The sequence below is a fragment of the Sorghum bicolor genome, chromosome 1, assembly GCF_000003195.3.
Source record: "Sorghum bicolor cultivar BTx623 chromosome 1, Sorghum_bicolor_NCBIv3, whole genome shotgun sequence".
NCBI lineage: Eukaryota > Viridiplantae > Streptophyta > Magnoliopsida > Poales > Poaceae > Sorghum > Sorghum bicolor.
The window spans coordinates 56,876,605-56,902,312 of record NC_012870.2 but is presented as its reverse complement, the minus strand read 5'-3'; the positions used below and the strand labels follow the sequence as shown (position 1 = coordinate 56,902,312).

The 25,708-nt window shown below is 42.4% G+C and overlaps 2 protein-coding genes across 3 annotated transcripts; both read right to left on the bottom strand.

Moving 5' to 3' along the window:
- On the bottom strand, positions 367–6,630 carry LOC8058049 (dynamin-related protein 1E). The gene is made up of 15 exons (XM_021451205.1): positions 6,357–6,630; positions 6,197–6,260; positions 5,995–6,102; positions 5,330–5,431; positions 4,948–4,998; positions 4,798–4,859; positions 3,670–3,760; positions 2,395–2,459; positions 2,104–2,298; positions 1,900–2,019; positions 1,752–1,822; positions 1,420–1,645; positions 1,293–1,343; positions 785–1,207; positions 367–707 (listed from the first exon to the last, which is right to left on the bottom strand). The coding sequence occupies exons 1-15, from the start codon at positions 6,489–6,491 to the stop codon at positions 579–581; spliced, it is 1,893 nt and encodes a 630-aa protein (XP_021306880.1). The 5' UTR covers positions 6,492–6,630; the 3' UTR covers positions 367–578.
- LOC8057255 (VAN3-binding protein) lies at positions 8,370–12,112 on the bottom strand. Of its 2 annotated transcripts, XM_021451704.1 has the most exons (9): positions 12,046–12,112; positions 11,319–11,424; positions 10,831–11,007; positions 10,415–10,549; positions 10,262–10,327; positions 9,744–10,128; positions 9,484–9,639; positions 9,223–9,336; positions 8,370–8,772 (listed from the first exon to the last, which is right to left on the bottom strand). In XM_021451704.1, the coding sequence occupies exons 2-9, from the start codon at positions 11,391–11,393 to the stop codon at positions 8,573–8,575; spliced, it is 1,308 nt and encodes a 435-aa protein (XP_021307379.1). In that variant the 5' UTR covers positions 11,394–11,424; positions 12,046–12,112; the 3' UTR covers positions 8,370–8,572. The 2 variants fall into 2 exon arrangements, with proteins under 2 accessions (XP_021307379.1, XP_002464903.2); XM_002464858.2 differs by lacking the exon at positions 12,046–12,112 and having other exon boundaries at positions 11,319–11,445.

Here is a 25,708-nt window from a genome sequence, read left to right as displayed (position 1 = left end):
ATAGCTCGTCTGGAAACTACAAGATAAATCTATTAAGCATAATTAATATGTCATTAGCACATCCTGGGTTACTGTAGCACTTAAGGCTAATCATGGACTAACTAGAGTTAAAAGATTCTTCTCGCGATTTTCAACCAAACTATGTAATTAATTTATTTTTTTATCTACATTTAATGTTTTATGTATGTGTCCAAAGATTCGATGCGATGGATGAAAATTTTTTGGGTGGGAAACTAAACAGGGCCTAAAACAATATTTTGACATTAAAAGTTCGAATTCTGCAGTCTACACCTAGGATGGAAGAAGATCGACATGTGCATCCTACAGAATCTAGGTATCAGTCGTGCATACAAGTTTGCACATGGGTTACGAAGGACAGAAAGATTTGCACCTAATAAGTGTTGGAAGTTAGACATAGATACAACACAAGCAGTCAAGCACACAACTGATATTAACAGGCTATGATACGAGACAGGTGATCGGTCTAGTAATATTTGACAACCATTGTGCATACTAGCTAGCTGCTAATTCTGCATTAGTCAAATTACAATGTGTCTAATGGAAGACAAGTGTTACCTTCATCGTGTCCATGACACGGAATCAATCTCGTCCCGAGCAGACTTGTACAGCTCAAGCCTCTTAAAGCATTGCAACCTGCGTTCCATGAGGGCAGGATCCTCATCAAGGAGTACTGCAAGTTGCTTAGCCTGCAAAAACAAAATTTATTTACTGGAAAAATTGGTAGGAGGAATGAACAAGCTAGAACACAAAGAAAGTTACTCACATCTTTCCCGCCCACTTGAGTATAGAAATCATTAAGCAGGGACCGCTTAGCTTCGCGGACCTGACAGTGGACAACAGACTTGGGGATAGTATTCTTCAGGGTTTCAGATACCATGCCAATGTATGAGGACACATTAGAAGCAATCCTCCTGAAATGTGCATCAGTGTAACGATCATCCGAAGGAGGAGGAGGATTTGCAGTTCTGGGATTTCCAGGAGCAGGAGGATTTGCAGTTCTGGGATTTGCAGTTCCAGTCTTGTCAACTTCCTGTGGGAGCTTGCGGAAGAACTCCACAGTCAAATATGCTGACTCCATATCAACCAGCCGTAGAGTAGTTTTCCTGCCATCTTCACGGAATCTCTCGAGGGCCTTATAGCATGCAGCAGCAAGCTCCGTTTGTAGAGATGGAAATCGTTTCAACTCCTAAAGATGCAGTAACTTTTGTGACTAATGTGCAGGGGAAAAGGGTGTAACTGATACTTTGGTATCTAAGAAACCAAGGGCCAACCTGAGTCTCTCCAATGGATATCCTCACCAGCTCTTTTAAAACAGAATGCACCTGCAATGATGTAAAAGACTCTTCAGTTGATGAAAGGAAGTACTAATACAATGAGCACAGGAAGGAGATTTCTTACAGCATCTACAGAAGCTTCAGCTGGTCCTCTAAAATAATTGAGAGAAGATTCAATCAGCCGACGGTACCCTTGCTCAGGAGCAATTAAATGAGGCTGATAACCATCTGCCTGTGAGACAACCCGCTTCACATTTTGCACGGAGAGGTGACGATCAAATGGAAGCTTCCTCAGAGCAGAAGGGAGTTGGTTATCAAAGACCCCATAAATTCTATCACCACCAGGTCGTCTACAAATTTTATAATTGCATTTCAGAAGTAAGGAGTAAGGACAGCCCAGAACAATCATCAGATTACAGTAAATCAATTAGGAAAAAACGTTGATATGAGGTTTACCCTCCATCAAGATGTTCTTTAAATATTTTGTCAAATGCACGGCAGAGCTCTAGGATGAGGTACAATTGAGCCTGCAAAAGAACATACATGATGTCCCTATGTCCATTCAACTCGAATGCACTTTAGCTCAAAATTTCAGTAAGATTACCCCAGCATCAGAGGCAATAGGTCTACCAAGGTGATCCATCTCTGATTCAAGCTCATCAATAGTTTTGTTTATCAGAGAGGTTATGCTCGGAATGCGTGATCTGATTGCAGCCTCTAGATGCTGAAAGATGGAAGCAGCACTGCGTCATCTACCATTTTTAGATCACTAACAGTAGAAATGAAAGCAATGCAAGATTTCTTGAACCTGTGAAAGAAGTTTAGCAAGATATTCTGAACCCATCCTGCTGGCAAGATGAGAATATTCAGGACTAGAATCAAAGAACTCTTGCTCTTTTCGCCTAGCAATAATCATGTCAACATTCTTGTTGATATCGGCTTGTGAACGGTTCACAATTCCAACCCAGGGATGCTGCAGTCTGTAAGCTCTTCCTTCGAGAACCTAAATGAAAATAAGAAGAGGAAGTTACAGAGTCCAATGGCAATAAAAAATTAAAAACAGAAAATTCACACAGAACAAGAGACCACAGACACGTACATCAAGTGCATTTGTCCCCTTGTCCATTAAATCAAGCTTTGTCAACACACCAAATGTCCTCTCACCTGAAGAAATTTAAGATGATCCTAAGGAATTAAGTAGGCCAATCAAAAGGATAGGACTTTGTCAGCATGTAGATTCTCAAATGATAATTAACCTTAATTTTGGACAAAGAGAAACAGTAATCTAAGTCAAGTTACTGACACTTGGAAAAACTCCTGAATCATTCCACTTTACTCTTATGCCAACTTCTTACACCATCCAAAGTTGATCTAGTAGCTGACATGAGTTTACAGCTTCACATTCTCTTATTTTATTAGTGTTCACAACCATCATGTTTCCTGGCACTTTTTTAGATAATGTAGTAATCATATCACACCCTCTGCATCGAAAGATGCACACAGTCACAAATTTGTTACCTCATTTTAAAACTTTTCTACATACCACAAAACTAAGATACAGCAAGCCAAGAGTTTGAACACTACTGTGGTGACCTCAACAACAAAATTTTGAATGTTCTGGACTTATAGACATGAAAAGGTGACAGATATACTTCAAATGAGGATTGTTAGCAAGTGTCTTATTTTTCCATTATACAAATGATTAGGGAACAGGATAGTTCATTTAAGAACTGGTAGAAGTAACAAGGGAAGTCTATAATCAGTTAGTACAAACTGTCCCGCATTTGCAGAGTTGGAGTACAGTATTGCTTCAACCTGCGACATGCTTAGCACAAATGCTCTCAGGTAGTCAGGTTCTACCCAACAAACTGAAACAAGCAAATGGTCTCTATCCTAAAATGATGTGCATACAATCATTGTTGGAAATAATCCTGTGTGTCTAGGTGCATGCTAGTGTCTAGGTTCATAGCCTTTACTTTAGCTAAATTTCAGCATGGAGTAATAGGATTAATAGGCTTATTATTTGGGTAATATTCTGCATTAATTAGGAGGCTATCACAGCCACAATTGTATCTCTCAGCACTATATAAAGCTAGGAGGAAAATCAGAAAAAGCTCAAGTCATTCCAGCCATCAAAACCATTGTGTTCCTGTGTATCTCGTGTGTGAGAGTTCTTGGCGACCTATTAAGAGGCTATTTGTTCACAACGAGCACAGATGATGTGGACAAGTTTTGAAATGATTAGAGAAAAGGTTTTATTAGACATATGTGAAACGAGAATACACAGGTATTCAAACTCACAATCAAAGTAGGTATCATCAGCTAATAAAAGCAATGTACCATGGAAAAACAAGTGTGCTATCCTGATTCATACCAGATGGATCCACATCCCGGGCAAGCTTGATTGCATCTGATGTTGCTATATCTTGATTGGCAGGAGATATAGCCAGTATAAGACAATTCGGCTGCAAATAAAACACAAAATTCAAGACACCTTGTTGATGTGATTGAGAATATAACCGTATGCAATAAGCAAAGTGCCAAAACATAGAGTAGGTATAGGAAGTTAAGGAACTGAATTCAAGATAGAGCAGGCATAATAATACAGTCCATTCTATAGGAATTCTACCCAGTCTTACACTTAGTAGATCTGCTCATGAGATCAAGTCTTACAGTTAGATGCTGTTGAATAGACTATACAGAGTATTTCCTCACCATTTTCAACTAAAAACATGGTTTTAAATAGTGGAGTGCGCCATTTAGCAGCGGCCTCCTCCAATAGACCATTTTCAACTAAAAACATGATTTTAAATAGTGGACTGCACAATTTAGCAGCGGCCTCCTCCAAGAGCCATAAAAAGTTATAGCGGGATACAGCAAAGCTATTTCATTTAGTGGTTTTATATATATAAAAGGAAATTATCAATTAATTATGAAAAAATATGAAACTAACAATATTTCATAAACATAAATACTTGAATACATAAAAAAATTTCTAGGATACATGTCCCATGTCTTAACAATCATTTAATCCAAAATATAATATATTCACGGCTATAATCAACATTCATATTCATTCAATTCACAATGAAGAAATAAACTCAACAGTTACTCAATGGCTCATTACAGCATTCATCGAGTAAAAACACAATGAAGAGGCATAGAATTCTATTCATCTAGAGCAAAGAGTGGATATTTGCCTCAGTGAGCATTAGTGGTGCCAAATAAATTTTGTGGCAAAGACAAATAGCAGTGTTTAGTGGAACCATTGTAAGGTGCAATAGCAAAAGAATTGGCAATATCGTAGAGGTAGGCCATCTGAAAATGCTATAGCTAGCTATTTATAACCATGACTAATAACAAGATAAACATCAGTGGCTTTGATTCGATTCTGAAGAAGAAATGAATGTTAATGCTGAAGCATTTTGTATGACCACTAAAGGTGCACTTCTACCAACGATGCAAGCGTTACGTCATTTAATTTAATAAACACCATTCATACCTTATCAACATACGAGCGCACCATGCTTTCGATATCCTGAACAATGCTTTCAGGTTGTCCCTCTGAAAGAGAACATAATCAATGAAACTTCTCCGGAAAAGCCCACCTAATACAAGAACGTGAACAAAAATAATAATCACATTGACATACCTACTGCAACTTTTGTTAGACCCGGCAGATCAATCAATGTTAAGTTGACCACTGCAATAATCAATTGAATTGAGTAAATAACTATATACTACGAAGATTCAGTAGTGCAGAGATGCTTTTGCATATAAATCAACTGCTCTACAAACTAGTCAACAAGAAGCATCCACTAGCATCAATTTCAATTATTAACACATGATCAGGAAAACAAAAGGAAAAAAAATTGCAATGCACCTTTTGTCAGAAAGAAGAGATATAGTGCTATACACATAGAATTCAACTGAGATTTTTAGATTCAACAACTAAAAGCAATAGCAATAATCTCCATTTTTTTTTCTTTTTTCTTGAAAAAAGCAGTGGCAGATTGTGCCCAGGGCTTAGATACCATGTGGAGAGTATATGCTGAGATGAATTGGAACTGGAGATATTTGCTTTGTCTTTCCAGTCAACCTGTCAGTTTCATCTTGGATTTCCTTCCGTACAAGAGCTGCAGAGAACAATAATTGTTGGCATCTGAGATAAGTACTTCAGTCATTTCCATGTACTGAAAAATACCAAATCCATTCTGAGATCAAATGGCAATTGTTTCTTACTAATTTTTTGCATTCTACTTTTGAATACATGTTGCAAAGCATGATAAAATGCACATGATATTTGAACTAGCACCACAACTTGGGAAACACAAAAGATGATCATGCCATTTACACAAGTCAAATACTTCTTAGACCCCAATGGCAGCGGCAGATGCAACATAGCAAGTAAGGTAAGGAGTGTCGTCCTCATGGAGCAGAAATTTTGAAGAGAACTTAAATAGGAGGCAATACAATTGCACACTGGCAGAACCAAATTCGTTAATAACTGAATGGTAGTAAGACAGCTTCTGCTGGCAGAAAAGTATACGATTATTGGTTTCAGTAAACAGTGCATCTTGCGACAGTAAACATGGCCAATCAAGCATTCAATTATACTAGCAAATACTAACAAACCAATTCCATAGCAGTTTAGGTGAAGAATAACCCTATATGGCTGAAGACGACGAAGGTTGCTTACCGAAATCAGTGAAGCGGCGCTTGGGCATGTGCAGGAACTCGGCGTACTCCTGCACCCCGTCCTCTGTCTTGTGCAGCTGCAGTACGAGTGGCCTACGCGTCACGATCCCTTCAAATCCAAACACAAACCATAAACCATAAAATTTCGAGTCCAATAAAATAACATGATTCAGTGAATGAATAAGGTAAAAATCTCTTCCTACCTGATCCTCGAGGCAGGAAGTCTCGCCCCACGATGCTCTCGAGCACCGATGATTTCCCCGAACTCTGTACATGGCCGCCCAATTAAGCGCCCTCGTAATTAAGCTACGGAACAAAATCCTAGGCGAGCAAGCGCCTAGAGGTGACGGAGAGGAGGCGGACCTGACCGCCGACGACGGCGACTGACGGGAGCGCTTCCCAGAGGGCGGCAACGTCCCCGCCGCCGTGGTCGCCGAGGACGGTGCAGGCGCGCTGGATGCGGTTCACGAGCTCGATCACGTTCTCCATGGTCGCCATCTTCGTGGTGGGGGAAGGAGAAAGTTGTGCTGCGACGGAGGGGGCGGAAGGTTCTAGAAGGAAGCGGAAGGATCGAGGGGGAGAGCGCTCCCCGCTGCCTGCCTGTGTCTGAGGTGTGCGAGCCGAGCAGATAGAGGCGTCGCTGCTGCTGCAACCCGTAACTGCCTCCCCTTTCTGTATTTCCCTTCCGATTTTGCCCCCGCCCTTTTCCAAGTCGTCGAGCGGGAACTGCTTTTTTTGGTTCACCGAAATTATTGAAGAGTTTTTCCAATATTCATTTCAAAAGAAGAATTTCAAGCTCCACTTACGTCACTCGCCTAAAAGAAAGGTTGCAAATGTGTGCTCATACATGAATTCCGTAGGGTTCAAGCTATATATTCGTGTACATTTGTTGTGATGAAATGTCATACGAAGCGAAGAAAGTGAGCATGTACACTGTACAGACTCCCTTCTCGCAAACGACTTTTTTTTTTCTAGACCTTTAGCCCTCGTTTACTTTCTCTAAAAAACCAAAAACTTTTAAAGATTTTCTATTACATTAAATTTTTAAACGTATATATAGAATATTAAATATAAACAAAAATAAAATTAATTACACAGTTTATTTATAATTTATGATATGAATTTTTTAAATCTAGTTAATTTATGATTAAATAATATTTATCAAATACAAACGAAAGTGCTATAATATTTTGAATTTTTTTCAGGCAACAACTAAGGCCTTGTTTAGTTTCCAAAAAATTTCAAGATTCCACATCACATCGAATCTTGTGACACATGCATGGAGTATTAAATGTAGACAAAACCAAATACTAATTACACAATTTGCCTGTAATTCGCGAGCTGAATCTTTTGAGTCTAGTTAGTCTATGATTGGACAATATTTATCACAAACAAACGAAAATGCTACGGTAGCCAAAACCAAAAAATTTTCTCAACTGAACAAGGCCTAAACAAGCCCTTAGCAACGCTAGCAAACCGCAAGGATAGTTTCGGAACAAAATTTGAGAGGGCGGTCGGATAAGGACAGTGGGGCCTTCTCTAGTGGATGAGAGAGACAGGACGGCTGGTTCGAGTGTCTTTCAAAATTCCTCCCTCAGATTTCAAACCTTTTGTTAGTGTATGGTGGGCCACTCGTAAACTGACAAATGGGGCCAAAGTTAGACTGAAAGGAAACAACAACGACGTTTTTCACGTATATATATTGGCAGTAAAGCAAAACTGGGCCTGTGTAAAAGAAAAAGAAAAATTGGGCCCAAACGAGGCATATAGCTGCCGGCCTAAATAGCCTTTTGGGCTTCCATTTTCCTTTGTGTTATGAGTGGGGTTAATTATTGTTCTTCCCTTTGCTAAAAAAAGACTCCCCTCGTTTACATACTCTTCTGTGCGATGAGTGGCGTTAATACATGTGTTAAGATCCTGTTTAAGTTTCTGTTTCTTCAAACAACATTTTTTTGAAAGATCCGGTTTAACCGGCTTTGATTAATAATAAGAGGAGAAGCAGGAAACATCGGGTTACAAGCGCGAGCAGCGCTCCCCAGCGCAGCCTAGATCACGTGGGGCTTTGATTCATAGCTAATTACTCACTGTTACATATGCAACCATAAGAGGCCTAAGAGCTTTGCATCCTGTCAACAACTATTGACGAGCCATGTCCTTAATCTCTACAACTAGTGAAGTTGTCGTCTTTCGATCTTCACTAAAAACAACTGCATTTCGTCGGTTCCAAATGCTCCATAGAGTTAGGATTGCCATGGTATGCGCCTTCTTCTCTCCTGTTGTCAAAGTTTGGCTGAAACGGTACTCGAGATGGCTCATGTCTTCAAACGACATGATCCTTTGTTTGTAATATAAATGTAAGCCATAAAAGGTAGACAATTCTCTTCAACCCTAGAGCAGTTTTTTATAGCACTTTTATGAGCTCCGATTCACCCCCATACATACAAACATGTTACAAAACACGTACAGGCGTGATTACACAAGATAGAAAAACAAAAACAAGACATTTCTCAATTCTACTCGATGAAGTATAGAAGCGCGGGAAGATCGGTGTGCGCGTGTGCCCAATCAGACTGATCAGTTCAGTTGGTTGTCGCGCTTGAGCTTCTTCTTTCGGCCAGCATGCCCTCGATGGCGGCCTTCCAGACCTTGCAGTGCGTCTGGTGCTCGAACAGCAGCTGCACCGTCACCCCCTGCTCTGACGTGATCAGCGCCACCGGGAACGCCGGCCGCCCTTCCACCACCGCCTCGCCGCCGCCGTCTCCGACCGCCGAGACCACATCTGAAAATGAAAATCATCGTCGCCACCAAACGGCAAATCTCGATCAGTCAGTCGTCGGCGAATGAATCCGTATCAACACAGTATGCGGCCAAGCAGCTTGGAGCCAAAGTCACAACAGTGACGCTAGTACCAAGGTACAAACAGACCAATCGTGACGGGACTTGACCGTCCCTGGACGATTGATTGGGGGTCGTTAGAGACAAGCGTGTCGGCCGGGGCAACGGGCCAAAAAACGCCAAACTAGCTGCTCAGGTGGTACGGTGCAGGCGATCGAGCCGCGCCCGCGCGCGCGAGCGCCTCTCGTCGTCTTCCCGGCCAAGCCGAACGTACGCGATTACGCGCGAGGAGACACACAGTGCGCCCACCCACGCGCATGCACGCGCGCGCGGCGGCGACGAGGGAATAGCGTTGTGAGATCAACTGCGCGTGCACGCGAGCGCTGTTACTTACAGTCCTTGAAGGTGGCGAACGCGCCGTGCAGGCGCTTCTTCCCCAGCCGCAGAACCACCGCTGCGCCGTCGCCGCGCCGCGGGAAGACGGACACCGTCCTCACACGCACACTTCCTGCAAATATAGCACACCCAAACCCAAGCAAGCTAGTACTCAGACAGTAATCAGTTGCAGTGTCAAACTAGAAGCGATGCACAACTACAACTGGTACGTACTACCATGCACGGGATAAATCGAAAATAATGCATATATGTCTCTCACCACAAGGCAGGCAGACTCTGAGAGTCGTGCCCTTCTGGATGCCAGCGCTGACGCTCATGGCCATGGCGGCGTTGCTGCTGGTGCTGGTGCTGGTGCTGGTGCTGATTCCCCTGAGGTCAGCTGCCCTTTGCTTCAGCGCCGCGGCTCCCCTCAAACCTGGCAGAAGCATCAGACACGAACAACATGCATGCAATCAGCTCCCTCTTCATTCTGAATCTGTGACGTTAAATTTTGGGCGTGGTTTTGCATGCAGTTGCTACATGTGGCAGCGGTAGCGGTGAGGGTGAGCAGGTCGGCGGAGGAGCGGCTCTCGAGGCCGGTCCTCACGGCGGACGTGACGCGGCCGCGGTTGGCGCCGGAGTTCTCCGCGGCCTCAGCGCACACGGTGGCCACCAGCGCCGCGGCGGACGCGAGCACCGTGCCTAGCCTCCTGTCGCCAGCGCTAGCCGAGGCCGCCGGCCTCAGGTCGCACGCCGACACGATGCCCGCCACCGCCGCAGCGAGCTGCGCCACCGACACGGCAGCGTGCGCCTGCGCCGAGTGCAGCCGGAGCTCGTCCCTCCGCCTCCTCCGCCGGCTTCCGGTGACTGGCAAGCTGTCCAGCAGGAAACCACGCAGCATCGCCTTCATGTTTCCAGCTTTGAGCTGCATTTTTTTTTTGAGCAAGCGAATCAAACAAGGAAGTTACTGTATCAGTTCCGACAAGATAGCATGTTAGTAGGAACAATGGTGTTTGTAATAACATCTAACTAGTATCTTGTCCTTACTCCTTACTTACCCAGGCAGGCTGGACGAGCTTGTGCCGGCGCTGTCCGCTGTTAGGCCTGCCGCCGGCTACAAGTCTCTGTCAGGCAAACCAGGGATCATCATTAACAATGAAACACTGGGGCAATAGTTCACCGCCGAGACGAGAGCCCAGTGGCTGACTTACACATGTCTGATTGAACAATTGGTTTGTTGTTCCCCCATTGAAACGAACGGTGCCAAGATGCTTTTCTTTGTCGTCTTCGCCTCCGTCTCCTCTTGCTTCATCTTGCTCTGGGTCCTCCAGCGATGATCCCAGGCCCTTTATTATATTATTATAGATTAGAAATAGATAAAAGTAACCGTGAACAAAAGACAGAACATTCTGCAGACTGAAAAAAGGTAAATAAAAAAAAAGATGCGTTTTTCCTAAGGAAGATCCATGCACTAAATGGATAGGACTGAAGCATACTGTAGCTTGTGCGAAGCATTATTTTGTATGTGGATTGTAAAACAATGGAGTGGCTTGAGAGAAGATGTCGCCGCTCGATTGGTGAAAACTGAAAAGGAAACTGGAGCCGTGGTCCATGGACATAAACATACACTGGGGGAGAGTATTTGGAAGAGATCCGAGGAGGAGGGGCTCCATGTCCGAGAGAGGAACTCCATGGCCTGCTCAGGGATGACTGGCATCTCTTCGAGGTGGCAGCACTTAGAATGCCGTGACTTCTCTTTACAGCGGATATCCGGCTTCTGCGCATCGAGCGGTGCGCTCTCTGCCTGTTTGAACATTCAGCCAAATGAAACAAATCTAAAAGAGAATGATGCAGCAGCACGATGCAAGAAAAAAAATCAGTATATATATGTAGGCAGTTAGGCACTAGCTAGGAACTGATGATCAGAAGTTCAGAACAGCAGTCTAGTCCATCTCTTAATTTGTCACAAGATGCAGTTATGGCAGAGGCATAAACAGTTCTGAAAACTTAAAACTAGTCAGGTTATAGTAGCCTACTAGCCTTAGCCGACATCTATGGCCAGTTTCTATTTTATAACTAAAAATCATGAAGCAAAGGTTTTGCATGATCACCAACCATTTGACATGACAGTGGATGGCATCTCTGGAAGGAGGCCATCCCAAACTCCACCCCTCGCCTGAAATGCTCCATCAGGGCTGCTCAAATCAGGCTCCTGGCTGTGCTGAGTGATGTAACAGAACGGGATCAGAAGGAAGAAGTGATGAAAAAAAGATCACCCTAACACCGTCTTTTTATAGTTGATATTTAGGGGGGCAACTTCTTGTCGTCCACTAAATGTGATATCAAAGTCCTACCTACAGTATAACTCTACTGTTTTGTGATTCGCATTTGTTACTCTGGACAATCCACTAGGAAACAACCAGTAGAGAACAATCAGAATTATTGAATCAGAAAGGCCGGATTGCCTAATTGACTGTAGACACTGACACAGTATGATTTGAGAACTTTGTTTCATATGTGACGAGTCTGCTTTCCTATGTCAAATTTGACCGGGGAAAGCTACATAAAAGTAACTGTTTCCTGAAGCTTTCGTTCATGCTTGGCTGATCACTGGAACTTTTCAAGTCTAGAACAGTTACAGACTTTCCGAGTCTATAATGACTACAAAGACAGGATGTTTAGAGGATTTAACGATGGTATCGATGGTGTTCAACTAATTTACAAGGAAATAAAGAAAATAATGAAGCCAAAGGAGCAGATATGGATAGATAGGACTACAGTAGCAAGCAGATGAAAGGCAGCCTGAAGTTAAGCAGTCCAGAGAGAGAGAGGAAGAGCTTACCTTAGCAGGAAGCCCTGGGTGCACTGATCTTGTGACACCTGCATGGCTCCAAGTCTTTATATTGTGAGAACATACCCAAAAAGGCTGAAGCATGCGGGGTTTACAATGCACCAAGAGTACTCAGAAGGATTCAGTATTATAATTAGCATTCCCCACAAAATCTTTCTTCGATGTATTATAACTTATCGTTTCCATCTCTCTTTCTGGGTTGAACAACTTCCCCTTTGAGAACTCGCGGTGCTCAGGGTAGACTAGTAAATGGCGATAATGACTTGAGCACATTGCTTCTTTTGGAATGGACCTTGCCAAAACTAACCAGTTGTAATGTCAGGGGCCAAGGAGGTGGTCCTGCTAATGGCAATTTGACATGGCATATGATTGCCACTTATAGAAAATGAGTATACAAAATATATGTAACGCCGTTCGCGTGACCAAGAAAAAAAAGTTGTAAATGAGATGCACATCATGTGCCATATATACGTGGAAATCTTCGAACAATTTCTAACAGGCAACTCGATCGATATAGAGAAATTTACAAGACGGTAGTGATGATTGTGATGCCAGATGAAGCATGGATTAGCTAGCAGTGATTGTAAATGAGTGTCTAGCCAAAAGGCGAGAAGGCGCCATAACGATAGCTTCGGCAGAAAGCAATTAACTAGTAATCTTCAGTGTACTACAGGGGTAATCCATGATATATTCACCCAACTGGGACAAAAAAGTATACATCTGGCAGGACATGTGCAGTGGTGATCTTGTTATTGTTTGGTTTGAACTTCGAAGCTTAACTACTACTTGTGGTATATATATATAACTGATATGTGCGGTGGATGGGATCAGTAATCAGTTGCGACCTGGTACCAGTACCATCGATCAGTTGAAACCCGGAATACTCTTGAAACCGAGGGGCGCGCGACTCATTTTTCTAAAGACTGAAGCACAAGCACTGATGTTAATAGGAGTTCATTGCATTGGATCAGCGATTTTTCTAAAGACTGAAGCACAAGCACTGATGTTAATAGGAGGTCATTGCATTGGATGGATCAGCGACAAGTGATCCAGCGATTAGGGCGAAACCACATGCTCCCGCGCGCGCCCCAATCGACGCGCATTGGAGGGAGATTCAACTTCTCCTAGTTATCGAGTTCTTTAATCTCCTAACATGGATTATAGGAAAGAAGAAATGAATGAAGGCGGCGTGAGGAATCAAAAAGAACAGGAGGGATAGAGAGACGTACTGACCTTCCTTCTTCTCCGTTTGGATTTGGACAGGATCAGATGTTCAGAAGAGGGAGAAGGAGAACCTCTCTGCTGCAGTGCTGCTGGGATCCACGAAGTGACCAAGAAGAAAGCAGGCAGCGCGGTTACACATGTAAAATCAATTTCTAATAGTCGTTGCCGTAATCGCGGGTTTCAGGGCACGAAATCGTGTGACCGTTTTCAGAGAGATTTCGGAAAGAAAAATGGGGGCCCGGCCCACACGGCCATGGCTGACTGACCGGTGTGTTGTCCTCTACAGGCTACAGCTTATGTATATACTACCTGGACCATCAAGACCGTGGTCCAAAACTACACAAACACAACAGTGAATCATTCGAATCAGCTCCTACTTTTTCCCCCCTTTTTATTATAGGAACAGACGACGTGTGCTTGACTGCTTGTAACGCTCATTCGAATCAGCTCTAGTTTTGGTAATTGGGAGCTTCCTTTTTCCACAATAGAACTATATAAGTAATGCATTTTCCCCTTTTGTCCGTCTAATAAAAAATGGGCAAAGCTTTTACCGTCTTTCTAAGAAACACGGACATGCAGCAGACCGCAGACCGTGAGCGTCCAAGGTTTTGGTTGACGGTGGCTGCTGCGGCAAGGGATTCAGCATGTGAATACGGAATATGCTTTCGAACAGTTTGAGTATTAGCAGGTTTATGGGATTACGAGCACTTGCACGCGCACTGCAGTACATACGAGTACGTCGCCGTAACAACAAGCAGTTGAGTATTCAGTTGCCGACGTGAACAAGTGAAGGTCCTAGAGGCTAGAGCCTGTTCTTCTTCAGTCTAAGATAAGCGTTCGAGGACAGACTTAAATTCAATCCCCGCGTCATTGTTCAGGAGATATACTTTTTAAACTACTGTTTAGGAATATGTATGAAAATTTTGACAACAGGCAGGGGCGGAGCTAGATTCATATAGCAGCTATAGATCATCTTTAATCTCATCTCGGATAATGCTAACTCTCTATAATTGAATATAAAAAGGAACATCATACATAAAACCAATTGCTCACATTGTTTTTTTATCTACTCACAAAGATTTCTACAATCAGGACATATAACTTGAGAAAAACACAATAGGAAGATTATTTTCTTTCTAATGGGACCTTTGTTAGCTTAGTTGAGAAGTATTTTTTTACCCATAATCTCTAGGATTAGTATAACTTTTGAGGAGTACTAGTATATACTAATCAACCTTAAGGGGGCAATCTCTGCCCCTGATCATAGTTTCTTTCGAAAAAGGTGAGGTAGAATTTATTTTCGCAGGTGTGGTATACTTCAGAATATTCAGCAATAGTAGAACTGGCTAAATAAATGGCTTTCTAATGATAAACCAATGCCCCTCAGGTTCAGGTCTACTAAAGCCAAAACAAGACCTTTATCCTAATTCAATCCAAAAGACTAGTTTGGTTACCCTGCCTTATATGTTACGCTCTCAACATCAATTATCAATATAGAACTAATAAACCTAACATTTGGGAATGTTGAAATAGAGTGGTTTTGATAACCTTGTGAGATTAGTACAAAAGCTTGATCTTTTCTTAAATTCAGATAGGGTTATTCAAGCTAAGGATCAAGGAGAAGGTTTGCAATGGCGCCAACAAGGGTAGTGGTCAACTGGAGGAACTCTTGGCGATGCAGGCTCCTCTCTCTTTCTAATCGATGGAAGTTCTAATGACTCTACTGAAGTCTTAGTCTATATATACCGCTAAAATATGAGGTTTGCAAGATATGTTCTAGCGTTGCTTGTTAGTAATAGGCAGGTTGTTTGAGTTTGGGACATGCACCCTTTTGTTTGGCTAATCTGAAAGCATCGACTCCCTAATTTGGTTTTGGTGATTGATAATCACAAATCATTATGACTAACATATATTTTATAGGTACATTACTTTAAATTGGTCATAATTTCCACCGCACGTTTTCTTGGCCCTGGTTATGGATTCAAAGTATTTGTTCGCGATGATATCTGTGAAGGATTCTATAGTTTAAAGTGGCATTAGGTGTTGGTGTTGGGATGCACTTGGAAGTAGAATAGGGTTTTTGTTTTCCTTTGGACATACTATAAAATGGGCTAATACCAGGGCCATTGACCTAAGACTTATTGGCTAAGTGTGCTAGAGTGATAAACACACGTAAAAGCTTGGACTAGGTAGCTCAAGACCTTGGAAAGATGACAATTCATTTGGGAACTCAAAGGAATAGAATTGGATGAGTTCAAAGTCCAAATGGATTCAAAGTTCTAACCATGCATCAACAAAGATATTGTGTTATGGTTATGTTGATCACTATATGATTAGGTGATGGTAGTTTTATGCTAACTAATTATCCAGTGACACCATGCAAAATCATGTTGAAGAATAATTGAGGATGATTTATTGTTGAGCTTGGTGCCTTAGCATATCGTCATGTGCTATTATGTTAATGAATAATGTTGATGTTTTTGTCACTGACAATAATTGGGGCATCGTATGGCAGGAGAAACTAGATGGTAGCATGCACATGGGACACAAAAAGTGTATAAAGGTTTGGGACCTCATGAGGTAATACTCTAAGTCTCGCGTTTTTTGTTTATATTGCTTTGTGGAATCATATGTGAGAAGATGATGAGATACCGATTAGGGGACCTCCCTATATGTACCCGCCTTATATAGCTGAGGGTTATGATTGCAACATTGATGCTGCTTGTGATCGAGTTTACAAATATGTTTTCTAACTGGTTACAACTGAACCTTGTGTTGTTATGAGCATATCTTGTGTAGCAAGTAGATGATGACCCCCTTCAGATTCTCTGAGTTGTCGGCTTGGTCCACCCTATATCTAGAGGGTGGATATGTCATCCATGATGGCACATGCGGGTCATGTCATCCACAGAGATTGGGCATGACTATGTCATTCATAGGATGATCTAGCATTGACTCTATATCATGCAGTGGATCATCTAATGATGCTATGTGGTATTGTTATTGTTGGGAGTTGTTAGGTGTCAATGCTCACTGTATGATCTGACGGACTTGGGCACTCACTGGTTCATCTGATGATATCTATTACACAACCAATGATACAGATCTTAGAGATTTAGGAAGTGTTAGAGAATATTAGTAAGTGATCATTTGAAGACTAAAGATTTGCTAGTGTTGTGAGTAGCAAGCATGCATCTCTTGGAGCTCTTAGCTAAGATTTTGGTCAAGTGAAGATCAATACTTTGTTGCTCTTGGTGTTTGTCAACACGTATACAACTTTGAGTTGGTGAAATTGGTGAACTTCCATTGAGGAGATAGTTAGGAGGTCCAAGTAATTTGTACTTGGTTTGAGAACCGTCAATTTAGAGTGGAGAACATGTAGTCTTAGTTGATACCTGAAAGGACCAAGGATGCGCCTAGAGGGGGGGTGAATAGGCGTTTCTGAAAATTTACAACTTAAAATGCGGAAACGATTAGAACTGGAGTTTTCCAAGCAAATGAAAAAATCCACACAAAGATAATCAGAGAAACAGTTGTAAATAATATTAAATAAGTCTAACACCTGCACCACAGAGATTAGATCGCATAAAGAAATATTCTTGACAACTCGCAAATACCGGACGCGTCCGGTATCAACTCGGACACGTCCGAGATACACGAACACACAACACTTAGCTGTTTCTGTTCTCCAGCTTCTCCTAAACCTACACACAGCTTGTATGATGAAGTAAAGATATACAATACCCTGCAAGAAGGTATCCAACACAGATAATACAAATTAAATATATTCTGCTGTGCTGGCACAACTCGGACACGTCCTGCAAGAAGGTATCCAACACAGATAATACAAATTAAATATATTCTGCTGTGCTGGCACAACTCGGACACGTCCGGAATTCACGAGCAGAGGATATTCAATCCTTGTGCTGTGAAACTTCTTCCTTTCCCAGCAAAAACCTCAATCACAGTATATATGAAACTTGAACCCTGCAGAGAAGCTCACACAAAGAATAAGACACAAATTTTAAAAGTAATGCAAAAGGAGACACAAAATTTGTTTTACCGAAGTTCGGTCTCCGTAGAGACCTAATCTCCATTGAGGGGGCTACGGGTAAGGCACTCGATGACCTAGAGGATACCACTAAGGTCACTCTAGCTCAAAGGTCCTCCCTAGAGGATACCGCGAAGGTAACTCTAGCCGGAGTCTCTTCCAACTCCAACTCCTCCTTCCACTAGTTGATTTCTTCCCTTGCGGAGGTGAAATCCGATCTGCACAAACAATCCGAGGCAACCACAAACACTTGGGTGCTCTCCGGCGACGCCTAACCGTCTAGGACCGAAGAGTCCAAGAGTAACAAATGCAAATCACGAGATAGACAATATGCTCAAGAGCTCAAGAGGTGGCTTGCTCTCAAAACTGAAGAACTTTCAACCCACAAGTTGGATTTGTCAATCTAGACCAAACACTCACAAAGAGAGGGTTGTGGAGAGTTAGCAAAGCTCAACAAAGTGTCTCCAAGCCAGTAGAATCAGCAGCCCTCAAGGAGGAGGGCTGAGGGGTATTTAAAGACAGTTTTCAAAACTAGCCGTTGGCCATACCGGACGCGTCCGGTATCATACCGGACACGTCCGATATGATCGAGGCCAAAAGACTTACCCCTGTTAGCTTGCTACTCCCTACCACGGTGAAGCCTACGTCGGAACTCCCGACGTACGTCGGAACTTCCGACAAGTCAGCACTACTGACGAGCACCGGAAGTGCCGACGCGCACTAGAACAACTCCCTGGACACCGCAACTCAAAAAGTCAGTATGCGCAACAGTACTCATACCGGACGCGTCCGGTATGCGCGACCTGTGCACATTGAGTTCAGCTCTCAGGTTAGTTTCTCTAAGACCTCACAAGGGTTGACTTGAGCACTAGAGAGTATTAATCCATGATCATGATGCATCCCTCTTAATAGTACGGCTTTCTTATCAACTCAAGATCAAAAGATAAATCAAATTTAAACCACTAGAGAAGCTTCCATCAAACCAAAGCCTTTCTTTCAAATCTTGATAAGCTGAGGATGTCATCATGCCAAACTCGTTTTCATCTTGAGCATAGCCATCTTGAGCACATGACTTGGTTTCAATCAATAGATAGAATTGACTCCAAATGTACCAAGTCATTTCCATCAACTACTTCAATAGTAGATTTGATCCTCCACATCAACATGACCCTTAGAGCTTGATTAGTACCTCAACTAAATGCAAGTAATTCCTTCTTCACCCGAGCTAGGTTTTTCGGTCGTCAAGCCGTCGCTTGCCCTAAACCCTTGCTTAGTACCTCGAAGCCTTTCCTTGCTATCTTCACCATCTCAAGTCTTCAAGTCATATGTTGCTTTGAATCATCCAATCAATTTTATACTTTTCATTTTTACTTTCATATGAGTGATAGCTATCTTCACAATAAAGAAGCCTCTTTCAATAATTCCATTTGCATTATTGTTTTGTGCTTGAACTAGATTGCTCCATACAACAATACATAATTTTGGCTTTTGTAAACTTGGATCTCATAACTGTGAGATAGCTTTTCCCTGTTTCACACTTAGCAAGATCATTAGTTCCTTTAATCATGGTGGTCATTCAATCATCCAAAACACATTAAGTGGCTTAATGCACTTACAATCTCCCCCTTTTTGGTGATTGATGACAACCTTGATTAAAGCTTACAAAAGATAATAAAATTAAGCTCTTGGGTTTAATGATTTATTTGAAGCTCCCCCTTAATATGTGCAATATGAGTGGAATTCATAATGAGACCTATAAAGGTCAATTTGCACATTTTAAGTGAGTGTCAAGCTCCCCCTAAATCATTGCATCCAGCGCAAGTGAGTGTGAACAATATAACCGTGATGCACATGACATGTATAAATCACACAAGAATAAATATGAAACATACACAAACACATGTCATGGCAACACACTTGCAAAAATAGAAATCTAAAAAAAATATAACCAACACACATAGCAAACATCACATAGATTTCCCAAGTCCACAAGTCACTAAGATAAAGATCATGTCTTATTCAACATCTCACATAGACTCAACATGATACAAGATGATATAACAAGTCTCATGATAATATAACAAGTCTCATGATACATCAAAAAGCTCATCATAGACACTACAGCTGCAGTACATATCTCAGAATATGCCAACCATGAAGAACATCTGAAGCTTTAATCAATATCTCTCCCCCTTTGTCATCCATCTCCAAAAAGTGTACAGGAACAAGCATATGACATAGGAGGGCTGCAAGCTGTAACCGGCTGTCTCTCACTCGTCGTCATCATTATCATCATCATCATCATCATACCTCTGATCTGGAGAGCGAGAAGTACCTGGTGGGCGAGAACCACTCTGTCCTGGGTCACCTAGATGGCCATATCCACCAAAGCCACTAGAGGTCCCTGCACCACCGTAGCCAGACTCACCAAAGTAAAGAAAACTGTCCCACCAGTGCTCCTGTGACTGCTACTGCAAGGGCGCCTCAGGCTGCTCGCCCTGGTCTGTCTGACCCTGCTGTACCTGTGGTGGAACTGGCTGTGACTGAGAGTATCCACCAAACTCCTGCTGAAACTCTCTCTCATATCTATCCTACTGCTGCTCAAAAGTCTCAGGCTCACTAGCAGCACTGTCAGAAATAGGAGACCTCGGAGTAGGAAGCTCATTCTTCTGTGCAAGCTCCTTGAGAGTACGAGTATCCTTCCTCCTTGCTTCTCTCTCATGGTGTTGTCTAGTCTTGATTGCATTCATGTCCTTGCACATCCCAAATATAGCACTGAAAAACTTCCTAATGGGAGAAGAGGGGCACGGCCACGTGAAGAAGACCGGGAAGGACCACGAGGTGGAGTAGGGTGTGCTGCTGAACCTCCTCCTGCTGCTGCTCCTGGAGGTGACCAATCAATCTCAGCCAAGTCAGCAGCAATCTTCATAACCTTGTGCTGCTTGTCATACTCAAAGGAGTAGCCTGTCACCTGTCGAATCATATAAGTGATGTATGGTGCATAGCCACATCCCTTGACTGGTCTCTCACCTACTGACTTGATCTCATTCCAAATGAAATCAAACACACTGAATGGTCTAGCATCAGGCAACATCCTCATCAAGAGATTTCTGCTATAATCTCCAACATTGCCCTTGTCTCCAACCTTGCAGGCAATGGTCTTCCTGAACATCCTGTCCAAGTATCTGTATGTGGGGAAAAGACCTTTCACCTTCCCCACAATTGCTCCTCTAAACCCTGGAATGTATAGCTGACCCATCCTCTCTGGAGGTGTCACTATCTCATCATGAATCTTGTCTCTGGCAAGGTCCTCCTCATCAAAACCAAGATATCCAGTAAAGGCTGCATACTCAACACTGAAACACTCGCCAGCTATCATCCAGTGCATTACCCTATCTGAATCAACATGCAAAGTGGCATAGAACTGAGCCACTATCTCTGTGTTCCAATCATGCTTGAAGGACATGATCTCACTAGCACCAATCCGTGCACAAATATCAACAGCTCTATCAAGTGAAGGCTTCTTGTGAGCCTTCAACTCCTTCCACTTAGCCCACTGAGACTTGATGACCACAGGATTTCTAGTCAAAATAACAGTGGTGTAGAAATCAATCTGAAACAGAGTGCGAAACCTGTAGTCATACATCACCTGCTGGTGAGTACTGGGATCCTCACTCCTAAGAGTCTTCACTCTCTTTGTCATCCCTGTGCCCTTGTAATTTGCTCTCTGCACAAAATCTAGCACATTAGGAGCATAGACTCTAGGATGCCCCAAGTGACGTCCGCCTCCCTGTCCTGGCTGCTGTGCTGGTGGTACATTCTGGGCCTGCACATGGTCTTCATCACTATCCTCAGACCCTTGACCATTGCCTGACTCATGTCCAGACTCAATCTCACCTCTGGCCTCAACTCTGAACTGATCTGACTCTGAAGCAGATGAAGAATCATCATCATCATCACTACCTTCTGCATAATCAGCTGGTGCTCTATCTGTAAGCCTGCCAGATTTCCTCCTCCCACCTCCACTGCCACTGCCACTACCGCTGCCAGCTGCTCTCCTAGCTTCCCTTGTTCTTTTGTAGTGCCTCATGGCAGTGGGATCATTCTTGTGCTTAGCTCGTGGCTCAATCCGTCCGTCTCTAGTCATGATCTCCCCCTGAATCCATAAACACCAAGGAGATATTTAAGCATTTAGGGCCATGTCCAAAAGTGCCTCTCATATTGCCATAAGATGAAACAATAATCATTCGATGAATTTGTAATCACCTAGACACAATTCAATGCCAAATAGGTTCACAAAGCATCTACAATAATCATTGAGATCATCTAAGACAATAGGGAAAAAGTCTGAAGTAAGAAAGCAGCAGGTGCTGCTCTGCTGATCCATACCGGACGCGTCCGGTATGAGGTCGGACGCGTCCGACTTGGACGCAGCAGCCCCATCCTAGGGTTCCAACTCCTAAACTCAACCAATTCAATCCAAACTTTGGACACAGCTTTTAGACAAGGAATGTAGCATCTTCACCAAAGGGATTTGGAAATAAAGCTCTATCCAATAGATCGGAAGGAGTCCGAGATTTGAATACCGTGAGAGTGGAGGAAAAATTGAGCCTTCAATTTCTTGCTGCAGATCCTTGATTCTTGATGCTCGGAGACTCCAATCCACCTTCCTCCCTTCCTTTTCCACGGACAACTCACGAAATCGCCGAGGAGATGAGAGAGAAGTGGCAATGTGCAGTTGGGAGGGAGAAAGGGGAATGGAGAGAGAACAGGTCTGAAGGGATACACTGCTTCTTTAACCCCGCGCATACCGGACGTGTCCGAGATGAGGCCGGACGCGTCCGAGATGCTCGGGCTCTAAATAGTTTGCTGAATTTCTTATTTTTCTTGATCCAAGACCCCTTCTATATTGACACTGAGTCCAAACACATATATACTTAATCCAATCATTTCTCATCTCTTTCTTTTACAATTTGTACTCCAAACTATTTCAAATCTCTTTTTGAAATTTCTTCAAGAATTCTTTCCTCAGTCTTATGTCCATGAGTCTTATGATGTCTTAGAGATGTGAGGAAGAGATAAAAGAGTGACTTAGGACTTGAGAGAATCATGCCGAGTGTGATTAGGCAGTCAATCAACCAAGGAGAACAATAACCACACTTAGCATGATTAGGTCACAAAGACCAAGAATCAATTGTTTTCACAAACCACTCAGCCTACTCATGCTATTAGAGATTTTGAAAAGATTCTATCTTAAGTCAATCAAATGCACATTCTAGCATAAGTACCTTACATGCACTTACAATGCTCATATGAAATCATACCTTAGCCTTGAGCCCCTATGAATACCACTCAGTGTAATCTGAAGTATGGTCACGTGCATTTCGGACACGTCCGAGATAATGTCGGACACGTCCGAGATGTCCCACACCCCTGCAATAAAAGATCTTTTGGGCAGTAGAGCTAGTCCTGGACCACTGTTAATGGTTAAATACTAAAGTGATTCTAGCTCATGTCTTTTCATGGGCTTCTCATCAGAAAATTTCTGCCCCGAGAAAACCGGACACGTCCGGCCCTATGTCGGACACGTCCAACATGCTCAGGACAGAAACTAAACATTTCGTTTTCTAGCCATTCCTTTTTCCTTTGAATTGACCTGCACATAGGTGAAAATATTTCTCTACTAGAGAGACATTAATGGCATCGAATGTCAAGTAAGTATGTGGTCAAAAATACTTAGTCACTTTCTCAAATATCACAAATATTGCTATTTGTGAAATATTAAGCATGAATGACTAAACTAATTGGTTTAGGTACTTCTCACCGACGATGACGATGAAGTGAATGATACGACAATTTAGTTTGCTTTGGGTCAACTACATATGGGAGATTGATAAACAAGTTGATAGGTTGAGCATGTCAAATGTAAATACATGGTATGCTTTCTCAACCACCCCAAAGCCTTCATCTTCACCAAGTACCTACAATCACAGCTTAGGCACACTTTGGTACCCAACTCTTGTTGGGTCCTATAGAGTTAGTAGCAATGTGCTTAGGCACCCAAGTGGCTCTAGTGCTAGCATGTGGTGAATACCTTGCTTGGCTAGTACTAGATCCATTTGTGGTCCTTCTAAGCTTATCATTGAAAACATATGCATTTGGCTTAGGCATGTTACCTATGGGACAATCATAGCTTAGATGTCCCTTTCTTCTACAATTGTAGCAAATGCGGCCTTTGTTGCTACAATCCTTGTTTTGTTTGTTGTGACACTCATATATCATGTGTCCAACCTCATTGCATGCATAGCATCTTCTTGTTGCAACTTGAGCCTTGTTTCTTGTCCTCTTGAAATCCTTGCAAGTATTGCTCAAGTGGCTTACTTTGTTGCACTTGATGCTAGCTTTAGGTTCATCCATCTTGAGTTGGTTTGCCAACTTGCTAGAGGCCTTTTTCTCGGCCACTTCACACTTGTTGGCCCAACTCTTGTTTGGACACATATCTCTCATGTGCCCATATGCCCCACAACCATAGCATAACCTTTTACCATGTTTCTTGCTCTTGGTTGACATTTCTTTGCTTGTGATGTGGTTAGTTTGTTGTATGTTGGAGGAAGCAAGATTTGAACCCTTCTCAAGCTTCTTCACCATGTTTTCACGGTTATCTTGAGAAGGTTGTGCTTTCTCCTTACCCTTCAACCTAATCACATATTTCTTTAATTTTTCTACTTCTTCTTTGAGCCTAAGGTTTTCCATAGGATCATGCTCAATCAAAGATTGGCTAGCTTGAGAAGCACACTCATTAGCACAAGAAATATTTAATTTAGAGGGAGTGCTAGTGAGTGGGTGAGTGTGAGGTTGAGAGGATTTTACCATTGTAACAACAACCTCATGTGCTATCTCAAGCATGGCATGTGATTCTACTAGGCTTTCATGTGAACATTTGAGTTGCTCATGCACAACTTGAAGAGTGTTGAAGTTGCATGAAATCTTGTCAAGCCTTTTATTGAGCTCGAAATTTTCCTTTTCTAGTTGAACAACACTAGAAAGAGCATTAGTAACAAAATCATGCTCAATTGACAATTTTTCATACCTCTCATTCATTTCCTTTAACTCTTCAAGCTTGGATATGAGGGACTTGTCTTGATCATGAAATTTTTGATCTTGTTCCTCATTTATCAGTTTCATGAACATGAGCTTGTCCTTGCTGCTAAGATGATCAAGCATGTGACTATCTTCATTTTCACTTTCTCTTTGATCATCCTCTTGAGCCTTCTTTTGCTTTGTTTCTTTCTTCTTCTTCTTCTTGCTCTTCTTGGCCATGAGACACAAGTGATGAGAGTCATGGGATTATATTGTTGACTCATCATTTGGTCTCCACTGAGGTGCATTACTGCTGCATTGATCTGCTTGCTGTCCTGCTGCCACAGCCATACCGGACACGTCCGGTATCATATCAGACACGTCCGGTATGTGCTGCACTGCCAGCACAGCAGCTTTTGCATTGATCAGCTTCGGCTCTGCACTCTTGAGGTTGCTGGATGTTTCTTCATTGCAGTGAAGTATAGTGGACATATTATCCTTTGTTTTCCACACATAGCACTCATTGTCATTGGGTTTACCATATAACTCATACAATTTGATCCAAATGACATGAGCACTTGATGGAAGAGTTTGTCCATTGAAAATTGCTTCATCCTGAACCTCTACACTTAATGTACTCAAAATGATATTAGTAGCTAGAGCATTGAGTTGCACATATATCTCTTCCTCTTTTGGAATGTTCTTATAACTAAACCAATCAACTATGGAATGAGATATACTTGCATCCACAATCTGCTCTACAAGTGGACTTATAGTTCGAAAAATATTGAGTACATGAATTGACCAAGATAGAAAGTTTGAACCATCATTTTGGAGAAGTATGGGATCCATGTCATTAGGCGTCGACATCCTTTTCTCACAAGCGGTGAAGCTCGATCGTGAGACCTTGCTCCGATACCAATTGAAAGGACCAAGGATGCGCCTAGAGGGGGGGTGAATAGGCGTTTCTGAAAATTTACAACTTAAAATGCGGAAACGATTAGAACTGGAGTTTTCTAAGCAAATGAAAAACTCCACACAAAGATAATCAGAGAAACAGTTGTAAATAATATTAAATAAGTCTAACACCTCCACCACAGAGATTAGATCGCATAAAGAAATATTCTTGACAACTCGCAAATACCGGACGCGTCCGGTATCAACTCGGACACGTCCGAGATACACGAACACACAACACTTAGCTGTTTCTGTTCTCCAGCTTCTCCTAAACCTACACACAGCTTGTATGATGAAGTAAAGATATACAATACCCTGCAAGAAGGTATCCAACACAGATAA